Source organism: Stegostoma tigrinum, chromosome 22 (assembly GCF_030684315.1).
Source record: "Stegostoma tigrinum isolate sSteTig4 chromosome 22, sSteTig4.hap1, whole genome shotgun sequence".
Taxonomy (NCBI): Eukaryota; Metazoa; Chordata; class Chondrichthyes; order Orectolobiformes; family Stegostomatidae; genus Stegostoma; species Stegostoma tigrinum.
This window is the reverse complement of record NC_081375.1, coordinates 45,912,620-45,937,381: the sequence shown is the minus strand read 5'-3', so window position 1 is coordinate 45,937,381 and position 24,762 is coordinate 45,912,620. Positions and strand designations below refer to the sequence as shown.

Below are 24,762 nucleotides of genomic sequence, written 5' to 3'. Positions count from 1 at the left end.
CTCTGCTGCACATTAGCCATTCCCCTGAACGAACACAGCCAGTCACTGAAATCAAGTTGAGGCTTGGTTGGTTGGAACTGCCAAAGATGGAAGTAGGAGAAATGGAATTACATTCTTCTGAGCTTCTTTTTTTAACCTCTGAAGTACCTTTACATCATGTGGAAATGCTTACATTATCCCTTGTAACAAGAAACTGGATTGTTGGTACTATGTCATTGGAAGATCCAATAGACATTACCATCACCTATGTATTCAATAATACTATAATCACGTGGGTTAACATCGGACTGTTCAGTTACATACAGCAGCACCCTTCTGTTAGCTTGTCATGCTTCAAGTGGACCAAGTTAAGATGGACACATGCTTTGACTCTAGCAAGAGCATGTAGTCCTGACAAAATGGTCATACCAGTAATGTTGACTGTTCTTTTCCTCCAAATGCTGCCTGGCTTGTTGTGTTCTTCCAGCCTCCCATTTGACTCTCTTTAAAAGGTATACTTTATATCAACACAAACATAACAATGCATTTCACCTCTGCAAATATCTTCCAAAGACTTTTTTAAAAATTTGTTACCCGGCCTCAGTTGTGAGGATGTCACCCAGCGTGAGAACATTAGTGTATGTATGAAAAGAACCAGTGAGTTTAAATTGTTCACAAATTATTTAACTTATTTAACACTGGATGGTATTGCAACAAGCACAAGTCACAAATAAGAGGTTCCACCTTTGGAAGAGGAGAAAACCGGGTTTGGGGGGGGTTGGAAAACTATTTTTAAAAATTAGTAATATGGTTGAGAATCCACAGAAAACAGTTTCAGTTTGGAAAATGCTAGACGTAAGAAGCAGAATTTGTGACGAAAGATTTGTTTGTAACAGTGTTGCAGGTTTCTGTGTTTTTCACTGCAACAACAAAAAAAACACAAATACACAGCCACTGAATAACAAGTCGGCAACATCAGGCACGTTACTCTTAGATTCGAGTTTCTTTTGCAAGGATTAGAATCTAGTGAAGATTAGATGTAGCCAGTAATCTCTCAAGAAAAACGGTACATTCTGTGAGGAATGGAGCTCTTGCTAAACCCATAACATTTGGAAAATTAGAATTCTTAAAGTAGAGGAGCTCCCCACTGTGGCTCAGTTGTAGTCCAATGTGATTCACTTCAGTTCATGAATTTTCAAGCAGCATGATAAAAATAACTTCAAAAAGGCATTAGCCTTTAGCAAATCATGCTGTAAATAAGACAAATCTGTGCTTGTTACAACAGCAGCAATCATTTATATCCAAGATTAAAAGTCTACATTTCCAAATCTACTAGAGGCAAGACCTGTTGTGTGTTAGCTCCATTCTTTACAGGAGGCCAAGCACGGTGAGGTCAGAGCAAAAATAAAAAAGCTCTTCTATTGTAGACCTTCCGCGATCACAGCAAACAAATCCATGTCCTGGATATAATGTGATTATCCTTAAAAGCCTTGACAAGTAGGAATGTAGCAGACATTTTTCCGCTTGGATTCATTACAAAGCGAACACGCATTTTGAAAAGGGTCAGACTGAGTCAAGATCAAAGTATCATTTAGAACAATGTACACTTTGAATGGTGATCAAAAAGTATTGCTTTTTGTAAATTAAAGTCGTGACAGTTTTCTGGAAAGAGATGAAATTCGTTTAATGTGATGTCATTCATTGACATTTTGTTGAAGGGGCAAAACCATGCAGAGCTCAGAACAGGTCGGAATTCTTAAACATTCATTCATGGGATGTGGACAATGGGTCGGCCTGCATTTATTGCCCAATCTAGATTGCCCTGGAGATGGAAGTGATGAGCTGCCTTCTTGAAACATTCCAGACCTCAATGCATGTTGGGATATTCATAGCACAGTCAGGAAGGGTGGTCCAGGACTTTGACCCTGTAACTGTGAAGAAGCGATATTTTCAAGTCGAGATACTGTGTAACTTGGAGCAGAATTTGCAGGTGGAGTTTCGATACATCCACTGCCCTTGAGGCTCTAGGTGTTTGAAGCTGCAGGTTTGGAAAGTGCTATCAACAGGAGCTTTGGTGAGTTATTGCAGTGCGTCTTGTGAATGGTACACACTGCTCCCACTGTTTTGGTGGAGTGGAGTGAAGTGGAGTGGTTAGTAGGTCACTTTATGGTCCTGTATGGGTTCTTGAGTATCGTTGGAACTGCATCTATCCAGGCAGATGGGGACTGTTGCATCACACTCACTTGTGCCTTGTGACTAAACAGTGGCAAAACAGAAAGCTAGTTACTTGTTGCAAAACTCAGCTCCTGACGAGCTTTTGTAGCTACAATATTCATATTTCTTTGCCTTTGTGATATGGAGTAGCACTGTCCATCCTAGGATTACCTTTAAACTGCGCTGATTTACCCACTTTTTCATATCTGGAGTCACATGTAGGCCAGATCAATTAAGGGTGTAGATTTCCTTCCCCAAAAATAAAAAGGATATCTACAGAGATGGGCATTTATGAAAATTGACAATTGTTGCCCTAAGAGATGCTTTTAATTCCAAAGTTTTAATTCAATTCTGATTTCACCGTCTGAGTGAGATTTGAACTCATGTCCCTAGTCTGTGACAATGGATTGCCAGTTCAGTGGAAGCACCAATATATCATTGACACCCGATAATGCATGTTTGAGGCAGCTCAATTTTTAAGAATCACAGAATCCCTACAGCGCAGAAAGAGGACATTCTGCCCACTAAGTCTGTATGAACCTCTGAAGAGCATTCCATCCAGACCCAATCCCTAACCCAATCCACATAAACCCACATTCACCATGGCCAATCCACCTAACCTGCATATCTTTCAGACTGTGGGAGGAAACTAGAGCACCCAGAGGAAACCCACGCAGAGCCGGGAGGAGTGTGCAAATTCCAGAGTGACCCAAGGCTAGAACTGAATCTGTGTCCTCAGCCCTGTGAGGAAGCAATGCTAACCAGCGAGCCACTGTGCCATCCAAAAGGGCAATGTTTCGGCAATGGTAACCCCCAGAATGTTGATAGTGGGGAGTCAGTAATGGTAATGCCATTGAATGTCATGGGAGATGGCTCAATTCTCGAAGAAATGGCCAGTACTGACATTTGTATAGTGCAAATACTTACTTGCCACTATCAAATAAAGCCTGAAAGTCATCCAGGAAATACAAAATAAGTACCTACACACCAACCAGCATATTTCTCCTCTTTACTGAGTTAGGAAAAAGCAAGAAAACAGTGGTGTTGAGAAAATACATTACATGGTTTAATTGCTCCCTGGAAACTGGTGTAAATCCTTATCAATAGCATTTCCCCATCTCCACTCAATGGATAGCAAAATAGAGGGGATCAGAAAATAGATAACACAATGTGGAAGTGGACAAACACAGCAGGCCAGGCAGCATCAGAACAGGAAAGCTGATGTTTTGGGTCAAGAACCTTCTTCAGAAAAGTTTTTTGAAGATGGGTCCCGACCCGAAACGTCAACATTCCTGCTCCTCCGATGCTGCCTGGCCTGCTGTGTTCATCCAGCTCCACGCTGCATTATCTCGGGCTCCAGCACCAGCTGATCTTAGTATTGCTACATTCACAAAATAGAATCTTAATTCATTTTACTCTTGTCAATGTCAAATATTGCATAGTTGGCCCCCAAAGCTGGGGAGTAGTTATGAGGTAAATGCTATCCTTGAGCTGAAATGTATTAGGGTTTGTATCAGTCAGTGTCTTTGATTATGTGAACAGCATGTACCCATAATAATGCTTTAAGAGAACACAGGAGCAAGACAGGAGGAGAACAAATTGTAACCTCAGTGAAACATATTTGTGTGAAGAGGTATACAGTTTCTGAAGTTGTCAAACAAGTCATTGTTGGAACAGGGCAAGGAATCAGTAATTTTTCCAATGCCAGACCAAAAAAACATGTAACAAGCTGCAATATACTGTACATTGGGCTGGAGTGATGAATTTCAGTCAACACACTGGCTCAAATAATTGTGGTGGGAGACTAGAAGGTATTTATGAACAGGATTAATTCAGGGCACAACAAACGCAATGTGAGCAAATAATTGTCACATGAAATAAGGCTGTTTGCATGTTTTGAAAGTTTAAAAAAAGTTTACTGAATCTTTTGATGACAAATAAAATTGTTATGTATCAACTGGAGAGTCTCCAGATCCTCCAAAAGTCAGATGTTCAGTGTTACTAAGAGCACCACCTCTGGGCTGAAGGGGCTTGGAATACTGAAATGAGAGGGAAAAAAAAAACACAATTGCTGGCCTATTGTCCATTACTTTTCACCAAAGGATGAGAAAATGATGAATGGAACAACAACCTCCCACACGACACAGAGTCAAATCCTCTGAATAGTCAACAAACACCACCAGAGACTACATCCTAGCTATTTAATAATGTTAGGTAAAGTTCTGCCTATGTACATCAAAAATTTCTAAAAGATGAATGGACCAAAGTGCCCAGATATTTGTCCATTCTCACATCGCCACAGGTTAAGACTGTTGACCGCCAACATAATTTCTGTAACATCAAGTCTCAGGTTCCTATTTACTAAATCAGTGCCTTTGTGGCTTTTAGGATCATGAGGAGGTTATCTCTTAGACCACCCAATAATACTTTATTTTTAAACATACTTATTAACAAATGTGGTTAGGCCAGCATTTATTACACACCCCTAATTGTCCAGATGCCAGTTAAGACCCAACCACACATTGCTGTGGTCAGGAGTCACGTGGGAGGTCAGACCAGGTAAGGGTAGTAGTGTCTTTCCCTGAAAGACGACATTAAATGACCTAGATGGGATTTTTCAATGTTTCACAGATATCATTGGACTCTTAATACAAAGATTTTTATTGCCAATACACCATCTGCCACGGCAGGATTTGAAGCTGGGTCCCAGAAAATTATCTGGGTTTCTGGATTAATGGTCTCCCAAATCAAAACATCAACAAGATTCAACTAGATTTCTTCTGACTTAACCCAAAACAGAACCCTTTTGACTAACCAGAATTTTGACAAGTGCTAAGGTTATTTTTTGCAGCAGTTATGTAATTAAACTTTCAAAAAACAAAATCCATGATTCCACTACTATGGTATGACACGTAACCTAATGGTATGAAGCTCTTCAGTATCCATTTTACTGAGGTCAGGGTAAACTGCAGCATGATACCCCAAGGGTAGAGTACTATAATACATCCAAATTTATTCTGTAGTTTCAAGGGATGTGAATGTTGCTGCCAAAGCCAACATTTATTGCCTATCCCTAATTGCCCAAGGAGAACGTGAGGAAAAACTATTTCTTGAACTGCTGCAGTTCATATGCTATACGTAGCCCACAATTCCATCAGGTTCCAGGAACTTAATCCTGCAATACCGAAGAAACAGTAATAAAATTCCAAGTCAGGATGTTCAATGACTTGCAGAGTAGTTTCCATCTGTCTGCTGCTCATGTCCTTCTAGATGGTAATAGTAGTGTGTTGAGTGGAAATAAAAAGTGCTAGGAAGCCGTGGTGAATTTATGCTGTGCATCTTGTAGATGCGAGACTGCTGCTGCTGAGTGCCAGTGGTGTAGGCGGTGGATCTAGTGCCAGTCAAGTGGGTTGCTTTGTCTTGAATGGTGTCAAGCTTGGAGTGTCATTGGGGCTGCACAGCTCCAGGCAAATAAGGGCATAATTCCCTCACACACTTGACTTGTACCTTGTAGATGGCAGACAAGCTTTGGAGAGTCACTCAATGCAATATTCCGAGCCTCTGACCTGCTCTTGCAGCTACAATATTTATATTTTGATCCAATTCAGTTTCTGGTCAATAGTAACCTCAGATGGTGGATGGGGAAGGAGGGGGGAGGAGAAGGGTTTGGATTCAGTGATGGTGATGCAATTGAACACCAAGAGACAATGGTTAGATTGTCTCTTGCTGGGAGATGGTCATGCTGGAACTTTGCGACTGTAAATGTTGCTTGCCACTCATCAGCTCAAATCTGGGTATTGTCAAAAAGTGATAGTAGGAACTGCAGATACTGGAGAATCTGAGATAACAAAGGTGTAGAGCAGAAATGAAGAAGGGTCTAGGCCCGAAACATCAGCTTTCCTGCACCTATGATGCTGTTGGCCTGCTGTGTTCATCCAGCTCTACGCCTTGTTATCTCTTATTGTAAAAGAGGTCTTACTGAAGTAGCCCATGTCCAAATACAGCATCTGTGCAGTCACAAATGTGCTGAACATCATCCAGTCATTACTGAATACCTCCATGTCTAACCATAGGATGGAAGGAAAGTAATTGATGAAGCAGTTGAAGATGGTTGTGTCTCTCACACTACACTAGATTGGCTGGCTTTTTATGTACATGACGTACCTGGACAACTTTCCACATTATTGGGGAGATGCCAGTGTTGTAACCGTACTGGAAAAGCTTGGATTGGGATGTGGCAAGTTCTGGAGCACAGGTCTTTGGTAATTTGCCAGAACATTGTCAGGACTTCGAGCCTTTACTATATCTAGTGTAGAGAACCATTTCTTGAAGTTATGTTGATTAAGTTGAATTGGCTAAAGATTGACATCCGTGCTGCTGGGAACATGTTGAGGAGGACAAGATGAATCATTCACTTAGCATTTCTGGACAAAGATTGCTGCAAATGCTTCAACCTTATCTTTTGCACAGTTGTGCTGGGCTCCCCCATTGCAGCATGAGGATATTTAGGGAGTCTCCTCATCCAATGAGTTGTTTAATCACCCGCTATTGCTCACAATTGAATGTGGTCGGACTGCAGAGCTTAGATTGGATCTGTTGGTCTCAAAATTGTTTAGCCCTGCTTATGCTATGTGATGCATTGGAGTCCTGCATTGTATCCGCATGAGGTTTACACTTCATTTTGAAGTGAGCCTAGCACTGCTCCTGGCAAGGCCTTTTGCCTGGTTCGTTGAACAAAGGTTGATTCCCCTTGGCTTGATGGCAGTGGTAGAGTGGGGCTATGCCAGGCCATGAGGTTGCAGATTTTACTGGCGTGCAATTCAGCAGCTACTGTTGGCCCTCAAGGTGCCTAGTCTCAATTTGCTACATTTGCTCAAAGTCTACCCCCAATTTAGCACAGAGATAATGCCACACAACAAGGAAGCAGGCTATTTACAGTGTGAAGATGGGACTACACGATGGCTACACTTCTTGAAAATTGCTGTGGACATATTGCTTAGTTTTTCCCCAAATCTACAAGTGCTTGTGATTAAGATGCACAAATGTAAATACAAACAGTTGTAAGAAAAGCTTGTAAGGTTCTTCAGTACTATGTGACCTATATCTCATGTTTATCTTATGAGAGCTAAACATGTATCACAGAATGACAGCTGCAGAACATCATAATCACCTCACGTCAGTGCTGAGCAAGCTACAAATGAAATTAATTTTAGCCTCGCAGGCAAGATGTAGGACATTGGTAACAACTGGAAATTATACAAAATTGGTTGAATAGCTATTGCTAATAATTACTGTCAAGTGATTAAGATCCAATAGGTTTAATGAATAATAAATAAATAAATAAATAATAATAAATCATTATGAAACTTTAACACTGCTGTTTCAGAATGATTATGGCAGCTTCTACAAAACAGGTCTTGCATCCAGAAACAAATTATTGTGGCAGTCATCAAAAAATATAATTTAACTGTTCTGCAGATCAAGGCCACAGATCAGTTTTGCAGTAACTGGACATAAATAAAGAGTCTACATCCTCTTTCACTTTAGTCATCAATACAGTGGTTTCATGAGTAATGCACGAGGACTACACTTCAAGAACAAAACTATTTTGTTTGAGTGTTGCGAGTACACACTGTAACCCAGATTCAGTCAAAGGAAATCAATAAAGTCAATCACTTGGGGATGTTGTGTACATAGCCACTGCTGTATTTTATTCAAAATGTCTCAAGTGAGCAGATAATAACTTGATTTCAGTTTTGCAGGATGTATTGTTGATGCCTTGTTTTGAGCAAAACGCAATGACCTACCCCTTCAGATAGTCCTGGGGACTCTAAGTCTCATAGGTTAACCTCTTCATTCCTGTTGTGAATGACCTTGAAAAGGGAGGATTCGGAGAGGAACATGAAATGGAGCTTGGCATTGAAACTCCCGCGCAACGAAATGAACAGTGTTGCTGACCACAAATGGAACCCAGCAAAGAAAGTTTCTGCAATTTTCTGCTAGATTTGAAAACCCTTTCTAATAGAAATGGGACCCTGAGACTGTGTGTGCAGCCAATCAGAAAGTCTAAAATAACTATGGATGCTAGAAGCTAGATACAGAAATTGCTGGGAAAACTCAGTAGGTCTAGCAGCATCTGAAGAAGGGTCACGGGATCCAAAATGTTAATTCTGCTTACTCCCCCAAGGTGGGCAGGCCTGGGGCGGGGGGGGGGGGTTGCAGGGCAGCAGTAAGCAGAGAATTGGCATTTCTGATCCAGTGACCCTTCTTCAGATGCTGCCAGACCTGCTGAGCAATTTCTTCCAGCAATTTCTATTTTTGTATACTCATTCAGTCCTTCAGCGAGAGTCACAATTAAGGAGAATCTTTTTGATTCGGACTATGTTAACATCAGCTTAGTTAGAACCACTACTTAAAAGTATCATTAAACCCACATTTTTAAAATTCGCTTACTTGCTTTCACGCTGACCTCTGCCTTTGATCTCCTACAGTGTTCCAATGAAGCTCAGTGTAACTTTGATGAACACCACCTCATCTTCCCATTCAAAAAAAACTTTACAGCCTTCTAGACTCAACACGGAATTCTGCAATCTGAGATAGTACTTCCCATTCGTTTCTTATGTCTTTGCAGATTTTGTTCTGCTTTGGGCCGGCACTCCAAAAGCTTGTGATTTCAAATAAACCTGTTGGACTATGACTTCTAACTTGGCTTTTAAAATGACAGTTGCTCCTCATTCTGCCCTTCACACCTCCTTTAGAAACATAGCGTTTCTTTATGGCCACCCTTACCACTCCCTTTGTCTCTGTGCTTTCAACTCCCTTTGTCATTTAATCTCTCCGGTTTTCCAACCCCAACACAGATCTTGCATTTTGTTCTTTTGGTTCCAAATACCCCTCGACACTTTCACTTGCTTAACAACCTAAAACATTTTTAATATTTTCTGCTTCAACAAAAGGAACGTTAACTATTTACCCACAAAAGGCTGCCTGACCTGAATATTTTGAGCATTTCGCATTTTCTTTCACCACAGATTTGAATACTGCTCAGAAGCCAAACACCACCAGAAAGACAGAGCGAAATCAATATCAAAGTTGATGATTTATAAGCAGGAATTCTTGGCATACAATGCAACAGTTGTTATTTGCAATGGACACATTGTAATCTTTATCTGCAGTTTGCAAACAGACATTTGAATTGGTTTGCTTCACTGCTCCATTCATCTCAAAAGATATTGCAGGTCAACGAGTCTGAGGAATTCCTTAAAAGGATGACTCACAGGTACAGCATTGGACAAAGCACAAATTAATAAAGCAACCCTTCATCAATAGCAGTTGGTTAAGCAATTTTTTTTGTTTATTTTCCTATTGCTTTTACACACAGGGGTATTGCTAGAAATTCACTTGGCGACCGTGACAGCACAGAGTATAAAGTTAACATGCATTTTTTTCACCAATCTCTATTCCAGGGATAAATTTATTGTAGCTTTTAAACACTATAGAAGGCAAGTTTGCAACTATAGACTATTCAAACATCCCACATCAGTGCTCAGTTTAAGTCCACACAGGAAGCTTCTACGGCAAAATACTGGATACAGAACAAGAGGTTATTTTGCCCCTTGCTTCATCCATTAAAAACAAAAGTTGCATTTATAAATCACACTTAGCACATCCACTAGCCATTCCACATAACTTTACATCAAGAGAAGCATTTTTTGAACTGTCATTTCTGTTGTACAACTGCCAAATTGTTGTTGTGGAACTTTGCTTTTCATCGTCATAATGACCAGATAATCTGTTTGCTTTGGTAACTTTTGTGAAATTCTTTAACGTCTCTTAAGTTGAAATTAAGAGTCTATTGATGACCATGAAAATGTTGCAGATTGTCAGGAAAAATCCACCTGGTTCACTAATATTGTTTAGGGAAGGAATTCTGTCATTCTCACCAGGTCTAGCCTACATGTAACTCCAGGCCTACACCAAAGTGCCCCCTGGATATTTTAGGGATGGGCAATTAATGCCTGACTAAATTTATATAATGGAAAAAGAATGATACAGGATGAATGCAAAATCTCAAATGACACATTAAAAAGGTTAATTTTTGGTAAATAGTTTCGAGTAGAATTAGATCACAATTATACAGTCATACGATACAGTAATATCTGATCTTTGCCATTTGCTGTTTGACATTTTCTGATCAACTATTTTGCAATTGTTATAGAATTTCTAACAAGATGTTCTGCTGGATTATTGTGTGTATGGATTTAACATGGATTGAAAAAACCAAAGCTACAACTGGCTCAATGTTACGGACACAGTTTATTGCAAAACAAATTGCAGACACGAGGGAACCTAGGTTCAGCTCTTTTCCTTAATCTCTTCCAAAACTCTGGGTAAGGGAGGAGGTGAAAACAGAAATACAGTTAAAGTGGATAGCAAATAACGAGACTTGTACAAAGTACGTGGGCAATCAATGACATGGAGGGCTAGACCTGGCTATGTTGTTCTACAAATGTAAGAAAAAAAAAGGGAGAAATTCTAAATGCCAGGAGTGCAGTGGGTGGCAGGTTCCGTTTTTTAAAATGGAAAATCCTCCACCACCTGTGGGTCAGACAGGAAGGAGTCTGGTGATATGCTGTACCAGAGAACTATGTCGGATGCATCCACTTCCAGCTGAATGCCTCAATTGAGCCCACAGTCATCATTAAGTGCTGAGAGCAATAGTGGAGGGAGGGAGGCCATTGCAAAAGCCTCTCTTCTCCTACCTTACTGCCAATTCTTTCACTCCTGGAATTGTATAGTGAGCTTCCTCATGGCCACCCAAGGCAACACTAGTCAATCCCTCAGAGACATTAGCACATAATCCAGGCTGGCACTGTAGTGCCATACTGAGGGAGTGCTCTATCATCAGAAATACTCTCTATGACCAATAGACAAAGGAACTAATCAAGTCTGCTCTGCCATTCCATGAAATCATGACTGATCTGGTAATCAGAAATTACACCTCCCTGCCTTTTCCCCACACAATCCTGGGATTTCTTCATTGATTCCCCATCTATTTCAGTTTGAATATACCCAGCCTCATCAGGCCTCTGCAGTAACCTTAATCCAATGGAATGTAAACAATCCCATTTCAAGAACGTCACTGGAGGACTTTCCATGTTCCGAACCATGGTTTATCCCTCAACCAGCATCATTTTTAAAGAAAGATAGTCCATTAGCACATTACAAAGATTGATAAACAGCAATGTACAAATCAGCAATTGCATTACCAACAAGTGACTAAAACTCAGATGATGATATTGGCTGTAGAGGACTTCATGTTACAAAGAATGTTCGACAAGATACTGCCTCACTTCACATATTCCCCTTATTCATAGCAACATCCTGCACAGGGGAGGAGAATCATTTGTCATGCTTCCTTGTAGAAATGTAGCTGTCGTTTGTATCCTACACAATTGAGTTTCAGGAACTTGCACCTTTCATTTTCTTCTTTCCTCCTCCTGATACTTTGCCCACCACAATCATAGAATCAAGCTGGGCCCCACTGATCAAAAGTAATTCAGCTGTTTGAAGTTGGTGGTCACACACCCAGAGACAAATTTCCTGTCACATAAGAGAGTGAGCGGCTGGCAAAGGGAATAAACAACATAGAGACAAGAGACAGCGAGTGCAGGCCACAGCCATTCATCAAACGCAGGAAACCATTCTGACGCAAGCGCTTGTAATCAAACATTGGCTGTAAATCTGAGTATTGGTGCATCGTGCAGGGCCCTGGGGCCATCCCAGCTGTCAGTGTGAAGTCTGGGCCACATGAACACCCTGGCATCACCTCTGTCTGGACCACAGATAGGGAGGGAGGAAGGAAAATAAAATTGCCTGGCAGGCAGAAAGAAGATTTTGAGGTAAGCCGCCATCAGGCGTTCAAGGGAACAAACCCTCTCTGTACATTAAAGTAGTGCCGGGAAGGGCAATAGAGGGGACTGAGAGATGGAGGAAAGTCTGGTTCCTTCCTAGGCCTGTAGCTCATTGGTCAAGTTTCAATGGGGGCTTGGAAGTGGAGGATCACCAGTGCTGAAACTGCACTGGGGTTGTGGGGGGCGTGGAGTGTCAAGTGAGATCTACAAACCCCTGATATTTAAATATTCACAAGGCTTCCAACTTGGCTATGGTGGGTCCCATCTACCCAAGCACTGGGGCTGGATGTGATCACATCAAAAAAATAATAGGATGTGCCCATCTGCCTTCTTAAATCAATCAGTCATACAGAGAGAAAAATGTAGAAATCTGAAACAAAAACTGAACATGCTCGAGAAACTCAGCAGGTCTCACAGCACCTATGGGCAGGAAAAAAAAGGAGTTAAAATGTTTCACTTGCTGGAAATGTTGTTAGCGAGCTCAGTATCAAAGGCAAAAGGGTAGCTAATGGTGGTGAATGGAAGATAGAAAATCAAGTTCTGAAAAGGGGAAAACTGGCTCAACTTTGCTAAAAGTAAACACAACGCACATGGTGTAGCTGTTGACTGGAATCTATGAAGATGCAAGATAAATGGGGGACATACTCTGAAGTTGGGCTCTAAAAGGGTGCCTAAGCAAAGAAAATGTTATGTTACTCTGATTTGCAATGTCTCTCACTAGAACGCTGTAGCAGGCCCAGGACATAAACGTTAGCATAGCAGTGAGATGGTTTATTGAAACTGGATAGATTGGGACCACTGCTCCTGACAGAGCAGAGATGCACTGGCAGTCACCAAATCTTTAATTGGTTTCAATGTAAAGGAGACCATGCTGAACTGCTTTAAGATGACTGAATTTAAAACATTAAAATGTTAGTTACTTAACCGATGTTCAAGTAACTGGAGTACTTCAGTGCAAAATGGAACACTGGGAGGACTCTTGCATGGAATTTGGCAACTTGGTACTGGAAGCAACTTAAATGTTTTAAAAAATTGAACACAAAGTCAGCTTGTATTTACTAGTAACACCTTCATCTGTTTCCCCAGTGCTGTTATAGGACCATCGTCCTGGAGTCATACAGCACAGAAACAGACCCTTCAGTCCAACCAGTCCATGCCAACCATAATCCCAAAATTTCATCCCATCTGCCTGCACTTGGCCCAAATCCCTCCAAAACATTCCTTATTCATGCACTTACCTAAAATGAATTTTAAATGTAACTGTACCTGCAGCCACCACTTCCTCAGGAAGTTCATTTCATACATAAACCACTCTGTAAAAAAAAAAGGTTGACCCCATGTCTTTTTATAAAATCTCTTTCCTCTCATCGTAAAAATATGCTTGCTAGTCTTGAAATCCTCCATCCTAGAGAAAGGACAGCTACCATTCACCTTATTTACACTCAAGATTTTAGAAACCTCTAAAAAGGACACCCTTCAACCTCCCAAGCTCCAGTGGGAAAAACTCCCAGCTTATGTGATTGGGTGCACTGTAATGCAGACATGGTTTTCTGACCTATTCAATTATTAGAGAGAGTTTTCTGCACCACCAGTGGAGCTTAGAAAAAACAAGGATCTGATGTTGGGCCTTTCATCACACATTGCAAAGTATTCATGAGTTTTAAATATTTACATCAGAGCTGAAGAACACTCCACTCTGCCAATGATCGCTCATTAACATCCTTATTCACTTTGTGATTCATGGTAGTGCTGGCTTCAAAAAGCCAGAACATCTGTCAAATAACTTTATAAAAATGAGAAGATTCTTGGAAGATAATGCCAGTTATAGATGGTTTCCAGAAATCACACTGTAAATGAGACACTCATTCTGGCTGGAAGATGAAATTGGTCTTGTCCGAGGCAAAATCTGTTCAGCCAGTTGGGTGTTGAATTATTCTGGTCACAGACACCTTGGTCCAGTAAAAGACAACAAGAATATAGATCTTTGAACCCTTTCAAAAGGATCTCAGGCTTGCATACTTTAAACTATTGTACTTAGGATTAATATTTCACACTTTGAATAGCCAATGATTGCAAATTTGCAAATTTGTTTTTTTGTAAAACTAGGAGATAAAAATGTAGAGGTTACAAAGACATGATGAGCTCAACCCTGGTTAGCTTGAGGGTTTAGCTCAGAAACATTTAATAGTTGAGCAAATAGGAGTTCCCTCTAAACATTCCAAAATGTGCTCCTTGTTCAGCCTCATTAGACTGATTAATAATAGCTCGGCATTAAAAGAATTAGCTTCCAGCTAAAACCATGAGCAATGAGGGTTTCAGAATTTATTAAATAAAATCATAATTATAAAAACATAAATAAATAAAACTTTTCAATTGAACTGGCTCTTAATTTGGCCAATGATACAGGACAGTGTTGAAAGGCAGATCAAAAGCGAACAAGGACTGGTGTAAATCTTATCAGAGATAATGGGAACTGCAGATGCTGGAGACTCCAAGATAACAAAATGTGAGGCTGGACGAACACAGCAGGCCAAGCAGCATCCCAGGAGCACAAAAGCTGACGTTTCGGGCCTAGACCCTTCATCAGAGAGGGGGATGGGGGGAGGGAACTGGAATAAATAGGGAGAGAGGGGGAGGCGGACCGAAGATGGAGAGTAAAGAAGATAGGTGGAGAGGGTGTAGGTGGGGAGGTAGGGAGGGGATAGGTCAGTCCAGGGAAGACGGACAGGTCAAGGAGGTGGGATGAGATTAGTAGGTAGCTGGGGGTGCGGCTTGGGGTGGGAGGAAGGGATGGGTGAGAGGAAGAGCCGGTTAGGGAGGCAGAGACAGGTTGGACTGGTTTTGGGATGCAGTGGGTGGGGGGGAAGAGCTTCACCAACACCTTCCACCCCAACCTTCAGTTCACCTGGGCCATCTCCAGCACATCCCTCACCTTCCTGGACCTCTCAGTCTCCATCTCAGGCAACCAGCTTGTAACTGATGTCCATTTCAAGCCCACCGACTCCCACAGCTACCTCGAATACACCTCCTCCCACCCACCCTCCTGCAAAAATTCCATCCCCTATTCCCAATTCCTCCGCCTCCGCCGCATCTGCTCCCACAATAAGACATTCCACTCCCGCACATCCCAGATGTCCAAGTTCTTTAAGGACCGCAACTTTCCCCCCACGGTGATTGAGAACGCCCTTGACCGCGTCTCCCGCATTTCCCGCGACACATCCCTCACACCCCGCCCCCGCCACAACCGCCCCAAGAGGATCCCCCTCGTTCTCACACACCACCCCACCAACCTCCGGATACAACGCATTATCCTCCGACACTTCCGCCATTTACAATCCGACCCCACCACCCAAGACATTTTTCCATCCCCTCCCCTGTCTGCTTTCCGGAGAGACCACTCTCTCCGTGACTCCCTTGTTCGCTCCACACTGCCCTCCAACCCCACCACACCCGGCACCTTCCCCTGCAACCGCAGGAAATGCTACACTTGTCCCCACACCTCCTCCCTCGCCCCCATCCCAGGCCCCAAGATGACATTCCACATTAAGCAGAGGTTCACCTGCACATCTGCCAATGTGGTATACTGCATCCACTGTACCCAGTGCGGCTTCCTCTACATTGGGGAAACCAAGCGGAGGCTTGGGGACCGCTTTGCAGAACACCTCCGCTCAGTTCGCAACAAACAACTGCACCTCCCAGTCGCAAACCATTTCCACTCCCCCTCCCATTCTCTTGATGACATGTCCATCATGGGCCTCCTGCACTGCCACAATGATGCCACCCGAAGGTTGCAGGAACAGCAACTCATATTCCGCCTGGGAACCCTGCAGCCATATGGTATCAATGTGGACTTCACCAGTTTCAAAATCTCCCCTTCCCCCACTGCATTCCTAAACCAGCCCAGTTCATCCCCTCCCCCCACTGCACCACACAACCAGCCCAGCTCTTCCCCCCCACCCACTGCATCCCAAAACCAGTCCAACCTGTCTCTGCCTCCCTAACCGGCTCTTCCTCTCACCCATCCCTTCCTCCCACCCCAAGCCGCACCCCCAGCTACCTACTAACCTCATCCCACCTCCTTGACCTGTCCGTCTTCCCTGGACTGACCTATCCCCTCCCTACCTCCCCACCTACACCCTCTCCACCTATCTTCTTTACTCTCCATCTTCGGTCCGCCTTCCCCTCTCTCCCTATTTATTCCAGTTCCCTCCCCCCATCCCCCTCTCTGATGAAGGGTCTAGGCCCGAAACGTCAGCTTTTGTGCTCCGGGATGCTGCTTGGCCTGCTGTGTTCGTCCAGCCTCACATTTTGTTATCCTGGTGTAAATCTTGTTTGAATAGGTATTTGCTGGAGGCTGAATCCATTTGATTATTAATTCATAGTTCCATGTGCAGATATTGACCAGGATTCCCAAACATCGCATAATTAAATACTAACTCCCAGACATCTTGTAAAATATCCCTCCATCTTTCTTCACCCTGTCTGCATCTTTTGACATGGTTGACTATACCATCCCCCTCCAATGCCTCTCCACTATTGTGCAGGCTTGATGAGACTGCACTCAATGCGTTTCATTCCCATATCTCAACTGCAGAGATGGTGTTGCCTACACTGCTTGTTCTTCCTGTTCCTAAAGCATTACCTCTATCCATTTTTCATTGATATGCTGCCATGCAGGAGGAACCTTTAGAAATCACATCACTTTGAAATCACTTGAAATTACCACATCCAGCTCCAGTCCAACAGCAGGAGACCTCTGACATTGCAAAATCCACATGAAACTTCTATACCTGCTTTGTCAAGTGTTTCAACCCCATTTCCAAATTCCACAAAAACACGAGTAACCAAGTACATGGAGATCAGTCAGGAGAAAATGATATTCAACTGTTCATTCACTTCTTCCACCATTGGTGTCCATCTCCAAGGCAAAGGAGAGGGAGCGTGAAACTGGATTTATGGTGCTTCAGGCTTTATTTCCTTCATCTTGTCACTACCAGGGCTATGTTGTGACAAGGAGGATTTGGGGAAAGGCGGTGATGAAATGGTAATGACATTGATATCATAATGTCAAGGCTCACACTAACACTGTTGTACATGTATGGAGGCAAGGACTGCAGAAGCGAGAAAAGCACAGTAGGTCAGACAGTACCTGAGGAGCAGGAAATTCAATGTTTTGGGCTGAAACCCTTCAGTCCTGAAGAAGACTTTCAGCCCATAATGTTGCTTTTCCTGCTCCTCAGGTGCTATCGGACCTGCTGTGCTTCCCCAGCTTCACATCTATGGACAATGCAAGTGCATGTTTCATGCCCATCATGGAATTTAAGGTGCACCAACTGCCACGAATAAAGTACAGAACTGGAGGCTATTATCCATCAATTCTCCATCGTCAAAAGATGACATCTGATTTGTCTCTCAGGGATGGAAATGTTATAGACATTATTCAGAGCAGTGTGGCAGATGCTTAAACTGTTCTTTCCCCAGCCACACAGGTGAAGTGCAACTATGGAAAGGCAACAAAACTGCTTTACAAGCAATGCCCACTTACCACTGAAGAACAATGAGAAGGTGCACATGCGTCATGAAGCCCAGAATATTGCCTTGAGATGGCTCTATCTCCTTGCATGAAAAAGAGGCATCTATTGGTCGTTTTATCTATCCGAGCTTCAGTGCCTGTCAGTACAGATATTCAACATATTTTCTTTTCAATTTACTACCTTATAGGGATTCTCTTCCAAAGCACGAATACAAACTAAAAATTGCAACTTTAAAGAAGTAACCTCGCATTGCCATTTCAGAAAGCCTGCTGCCTCAATGCAATCTTACAATGTACACAAGACAAAATCAGGAATGCCATCAGATTTTGGAACGAGTTCAATTAGAAGCAGCTCTGCAAATGTAAAACATACCATTGTGTTTCTCCACAACCTATAACCCATTGAGAAAACAGCACCTCACTGGTGTTGGAGAAAACTGAAAATGATTCCTCAAGCTATATCCAGATTAGAACTAATCGCACAGTACTCAAAAAGATAGTGCACTATCTTTGGGTAACACATGGCAGAGAATTTTCCAAGACATGAAATTTGGACATTTTCCTCAGCACAGCATGCCATTCTACAGAAACCTACATTTCCTGCTAGAATTTCTCCACTGGGTGCCTCCCGCACAGCTGACCACTCTACTGAATGCAATGTTATTGTAAAGGATTACAAAATCAACCAAAAAGGGAAAATGGAGAAGGGACAGCTTTCTCAAAGAGTTACAAATCACTGGCTGTACAGGCTGCTAGTGTTTGGAACAGAACAAAAGAGCAAACAAAATAAAAACTCACCAGCCTCTTTATGGCAAACAGCCAGAGCTGTGCAGGCCCTGGGCTCCAGAGGTGATAGTGGTACACGATGAGGAAGTACCAGCCGTACCATTAACAGCTGGCTGCACCTAACAAATGATGCAATTCAAAGAAACAAAGGCCTTTTAATGCATTATCATCTGAAACTGAATAGAAGCCAGGATCCAGAGCCAAGTGCAAGAACAATAAAGGAATGTAGAACTGAGCACTCTCAGTTATGTACCAGTCAAGAACACCACTGGAGAATAAAACTGGTCGTTTGAGAAAATAATTGTGATCATAGTAGCAAAATAGATTTTTAAGAATTATTGATATGGTGGTCATCTAGCTAAATGGCAGGTCAATATCAAGTATTAAACTGCGAACAGTGAGTGAACGATCTCCACATGCCCTGCCCGTATGCTATGTAAAAAGGTAGGTACATCTTGTAATACTGTACAATAACCTTTTAGAAGTGATCCAAAAGAATGGAATTGCAATAACTTCATGAAAGCTATTATCCCATCACCCTTTATTTAATGTACATAGTACATTGTACGACACTGACGCAGCCAGCACAGAGCAGGCTCCTACAATGAGCAGAAACCCTGACACTGTTCATCTCTATCAGCCAGGACTCCCTGAGTTAGGCTGCTAACTTGGTCCAATCAGGGAACTCATTCTATACAGTCCACCTGGCTGACCTCATTCCAATCACTACAGGAACCCAAGAGATTCCTATATACCTTAACAAGCTAGGAACTAAGTATTTCCACTGATTGAGTAAGAGCGAGATAATTTTTCTCTTTCAAAAAGCTCAGCCAGGTTGAAGGCCCAATAAAGCATCAAATCCAACCATTGTTAGTACACCTCACACAATCGTTTGAAGCAAGCATCAGGTTAGTGATCTCAGGAGAGCACTGAAACCACTTAAAAACATTATGCTGATATCACATTTCATTAGATCACAACATCAAGATTTGTTACCATTTGGCTCAAGAGCTATACAGCCAGAGCTAGAATCACACATAAGAAGTCACATTTCAGGATGCTGACATGCTAAATATTTTATCGTTGGCGAAGCACAGTTTCTCACAGCCCATCCAGCAGTGCCCAGAAAGCGATTCACAAAATTAATTATTCAAACTTGCTGTAGTTCCTGGAGTAAATTTCCTATGACGCCCAATTGAACACCCTATTTTTGCTGCATAAACAGGGATTAAAAAGACAAGAGAATAACGGCAAGCTCGAAAATAAAGACTTTTAAAGACAAATCAAATAATCAAAATCAACGTGGTTGAAATCATTCCAGGAGAAAAGGAAAAGCAAAGACAAGAATGAACATATTCAAATTTTCTACATTCTGCAATTGGACAGCTGCAATGACTGCCACCAGATGGATTCAATTAAATTTTTAAAAAATTCATTTGGTGGGGTTGGCACATTAATTTGAAGCAAATGACCCAAATGGACATTCTCACACAAGCTGGGTGTTGGAGGATTTTTTTTTGAGCTAGTCCTCATTACTAAACTGGCTCTTTGCCAATCAAAGAACAAAAATTTACCGAGTATTATATGGGGTTTCTTTACCGTGCAATGATTCTGATAAAGAATCTTTAAGCAAAAAGCATTATTGTCACAGACTGTGGAAGCAAGGTGGCAAGTGAAACATTTCTTTTAACACAATAAATAGGATTTTCAAACAAATTCTAAGAAAGACACTTTAGTGAATAGTACAAGTGGATTGGAGAGCTAATTAGTAATGTTTATTCAGCAATACAGAATTACATTAGAACATAAAAAAAATGGGAGCAGAAGCCCTCCCATTTGGCTCTCAAACCTGCTCTTCCATTCAGTCAGGCCATGAAAGATCTAACCGTGGGGTCTATTCCACCTCCCCGCTAGCGTATCATTACTCTCGGAACCACTGAGAATCAAAAGTCTAACTCATTTCTGAACATGTTCAATAGCATGTCGCCACTGCTGTCTCAGGTAAAGAATTCAATTTCTCTGGCCAGTTCAGAACAGTTGACTTTTGCGTGTCAGGCAAATGTAATAACCGCTTGAATAAAAAGAGACACTCTGGAAATCAAGGGCTTGCCCTGGAATTGGATGGAGAGCCTTTCTCCAGGTTTCAGTCGAGTTTCAGCTTCAAGTCAGGCAAGCTTTGGTCATTATCATTTTTGAGGACAGGCCCCGGACAAGCATCACTAAATGAAAAATATTAGGGTATGGGGATTTGAAGAGTTTCAGAAAATCACTTGATGGACAGGAAAATGAAAATCATCCCATGAAAACAACAGCTACCCCACCAAAAATCTTCCTGTCACAGCCTTAAGTATATTCTCTAGTGCACCTACAGCATTCTGAATGAAGGAATTCCAGTTAAAATTGGCAATTCTTCGACAAAGGAAAACCTTTGCCTTGGTATGGCTTACACAGCAGGTATTAGTATAATGGCAACGTCATGGAAATACAGAGACCAAATGTCTGAACGAAAACAAGCCAGCTCAGCGAGCAAGTCAACGACCACATCACAACCCGAGCTACAAATCTTTGCTAAAACTTTAAACCTAGAACAAAGCTAATGGTCCAGGGACATGGGTTTGAATCCACCATGACGAAGAGAGTCAAGAAAATCTGGAATAAAGTCTTATGGCAAACGCATAGCCATTGTCTATTGCCTTAAATCCAAATGGTTCAATAATGCCCTTTAGGGATGGAAACCTGAAATCCTTATCTGGTCTGGCTCACACAATGACTCCAGACTCCTAGCAATGTGGTTGACTGAACTGGCTCAGAAAGCCACTTAGTTCAAAGGCAATGAGGAATGGGTAACAAAGGCTGGCCTTGCCAGCAATGCCCGCATCACATGGAAGAATATAGAATAATAAAGGTCTAGGCACATTGCCTGGAATTGTCATTAGCATTCAGAAGTTGTTTCTCCTGACTGGGCAGTAGGCACACAATCTCAGCACTCATTTAGCACTGCCATGAAAAGAAATTTCTTCACTCAGGGAATTACCAATCTTAATTAGAATTCCTTCCTTCACAGAGCTGGAGGTGCACCAGAGAATACACTTAAGGCTGAAACAAAGATTTTTCCTCCCTCAGGGAATCCAGCAATGGGGAGATCAGGTGGAAAAGTGGAATTAAAGCCCAAGATCAGTCATCATCACACTGAATGAAGAAGTAACCTCAATAGGCCATTTGGTCTATTCCTTTCCTTATTTTACGTTTCACAGAGCAGCACTTTGTTGAGATTCATATCCTAGACCAAGCCAAATTCAAATGAAAACAAGATGAACCTGTTCAGTCCGAGTGTTTTCCTATTTCTTAAACATTCTTGCTTTCTTGTGATTAATGCATCATTTAATGGGACTTACCATTTGTGTAAGAATTGACATAGTACTTCCGACCCTGAGGAGACATGTAACACTGCCAGCCCTGTGGCAGAGGAGCATAAGCCATTTCCTCAATTGTCTGTGGACTTACTGATGTAGGTTTCTGTTAAAGACAAAGAAACACATGAAATTATTTCCAAACGGCTGTATTTAAACAATGCACAGGCTCCTACACAATAAGCAACCAAATGATGGGATCTGCTTGTGTCCATAAATATGTACAAGTTCATCCAGATTTGGGAGCTAACACATGGCAACTAGCACAACTTTCACCAAACATATTTTAAAATCTACAAGATTTGAATAATGTTGGTCAATTAATAGCACCTTCAACAAATGGTTATTTAATACAGAGTGGAGCACATAGCTAGTTCTGTATTACTCCATCACTATATACTGTTAAGCTCACTTCTGGCGTGACTGCATCATTTTGTCTGATCTTTGCTAATGGTTTACCATGCTAGATGATAATAGAGCATTTTTACATAAAAACGAAATTGTTATTTTGAACAGCCATTCCCATTATTCCAGGCAGAGTTTGCTGTGTTCACCATTAACAGTCTCTTCTGGTGTTACATCATAAATTTAAATTCAACAATTAAACATATACAATAATGACTACATTACAACAAAGATAGTTGGCTGTCAAGTGCTTTGGGACAGCCTGACGTTGTGAAATTCAGCATTCAACTGCAAGTTCTTTTTCTAAAAAAAGTACGTACAACATGAGGAATGATTCTTTCTTCATAATGATGCCTATCCAAGATTCAAAAATGGTGAGGTATCAACTAAATACATACACACGCCTCCCTGACTTCTTTCCCAGAAATAACAAGAGGGGAAAAAAAATGAAACTCAAGATATTGCCCATCACCACGCAACTGCAGACGACAGCCATAAATTGTTAAAAAGGGAATTGGCTGAAGAAAACTGAGGAAAAAAAATGCAGGGCCAAGGGAAATATGGAACATAGTTAAAAAACTTTGGAGAGCTCCTTCATACAGCTAGCAGAAATCACAAATGGGCCAAATGGCCTATTTTTGTTCTGCATCATTCTGTAATTGGGAATCCCTAAGACACTAACTGGGAAAATCAGCTGTCAAAACAATTTTTCCTCAGGAACGAAAATGGTGTTACAGAATTCCCACTCCAGAAATTTAAATGCAAAAATCAAGGCTTATGTTCCAAGTGACGCAGGGAAGGAGTGCTACATGTTGAAAATGTTGCTCTTTGGATTTCCTTTTCAAGTATACTTTCTGGAAATTGTAAACAATTTCATTGTTGTATTTATCACCTGTACTTAACAGTGCAAGATATTGAGAAAAGGTTGTTTCTGGCAGCTTGCTGCTATCTTTCCTCTAGTTTCTCCGGCCTGTCTAGTGACTAAAAAGTTAGATACACCATCACACATTCTCTCCAGAAGAAGCAGTGTCCTTAAACAATCCAAAAGTTTTATTGCATGGCAGCATTAAGTGCAACTACATGTGGTCAAGATCATTACTAGGGCCTTAAGGAGTGAGTCAGATGCATCTTCTCTCCTGCAAAAACTATAGAATAGAATGGTACCCAGCTGTGTGACATCAATAGAATTTGTAGAGTCAATGTAGCCTGAACATTAATCTCTTAAGGATAATTACTTGATAAACCATCCATGATTTCAAAAAAAGAACTTGGGTATCTCTTCAGACCCCTGGTCAATAACTATCTCAACATCTCAAAATAACCTGCTTGAGAGTGTGTTCGCATGTTAGTTGCTGTGTTACCTACACCGCAACAATGGTTATACTGAAAAACTATTTCATTGGTAAAATTAAAAGAAATGCAACTGTTTATCACCTACCCTCAAATATGATGCTAGAGTAATTTTTGTAAGAATTGAAGTAAGTCACCATGTGTAAAATGTTGGGCTAACATCAATATAGAAAAATAAAACTGTATTCCTGTTCAAGTTCTTCTTGCAACAGAGTAATTACAATAAGTTAAGAGACAAATCTTTGTAAATCATACTAAATTTACTACAAAAAAGAACAAACTTATCCTGGCCAGAAGATTGTAATTTTGATTCTTGAATTACTTTACGGCTGCTGGTACATTCGGGGTGCTACAAACGTCATAGCAATTTCGCCACAAAACGGAAAGGTCAAAAGAGGGAATCCAGTAAACTCTGCTCACAAACGTGTACGCATCAACCTAAAATGAGGAGGGAGGATTAAGAAGTGTCAACTTGCCAATCACATTCAATGCCCCCATTAAGCCACATGGGGTAATATTGACACTGGGCTACTCAGTCAGCCAGGACACATCTCTCCCAATTTCAATTTATCAGGAATGATATCCAACAGACAGCTGAACTGAATGTCCATTTTACACAGTCCTCCAAAGACCAATCACGCCCATTTCTTATGGTCATGTGTTAGCAAAGCTACTTGAGAAAACAGTACTAGCATCTGCAATCCAGCTAAAGAATTGGCTCCGTCAACAACATTTATATATCATAATCAGTTATGCAGCAAAAAGATCCCAAACCACTATATATCACTGTAACTGTTCTTATTTCATCCATTCACAGGAAGTGGACATTGCTGGTAGGCCTGTATTTATTGCAAATTCTTAATTCTCCTTGAAGGTGAGAGAATTAGCTGCTTACTTGAACCTCTAGCTAAGGTAAACCCACACTGTGCTGATAGAGATCCCAGATTTTGTCCCAGCAGCTGCAAAAGAATAAAAGTATATCTCCAAATCAGTTTTGAGCAGATTTTGGATGAGAGCTTGCACGTGTTAGTGATCTGATGCATCTGCTGCCCTGGCATGTCTTGGTAGATGTCAAGATGTAGATGGTACAAACTGACCATGAACCAAGAGTAGAGATAATAGGAGCTGACCACAGGCATGCGCAGAGATGTGTACTAACATGGATTGTGAA

At 41.5% G+C, this 24,762-nt stretch overlaps 1 protein-coding gene across 3 annotated transcripts in view; it reads right to left on the bottom strand.

The window, feature by feature from the left end:
- The window catches only part of gas7b (growth arrest-specific 7b), a 411,941-nt gene that overhangs the window by 205,677 nt on the left and 181,502 nt on the right, over positions 1 to 24,762 (bottom strand). For 2 of the 3 annotated variants that reach the window (XM_048555491.2, XM_048555492.2), the window contains exon 2: positions 21,822 to 21,942. In XM_048555491.2, the coding sequence (XP_048411448.1) occupies positions 21,822 to 21,942 (121 nt within the window). Of the gene's footprint in view, positions 1 to 18,438; positions 18,535 to 21,821; positions 21,943 to 24,762 lie in introns of those variants that run through there. The other variant, XM_059653813.1, reaches the window with a different exon arrangement.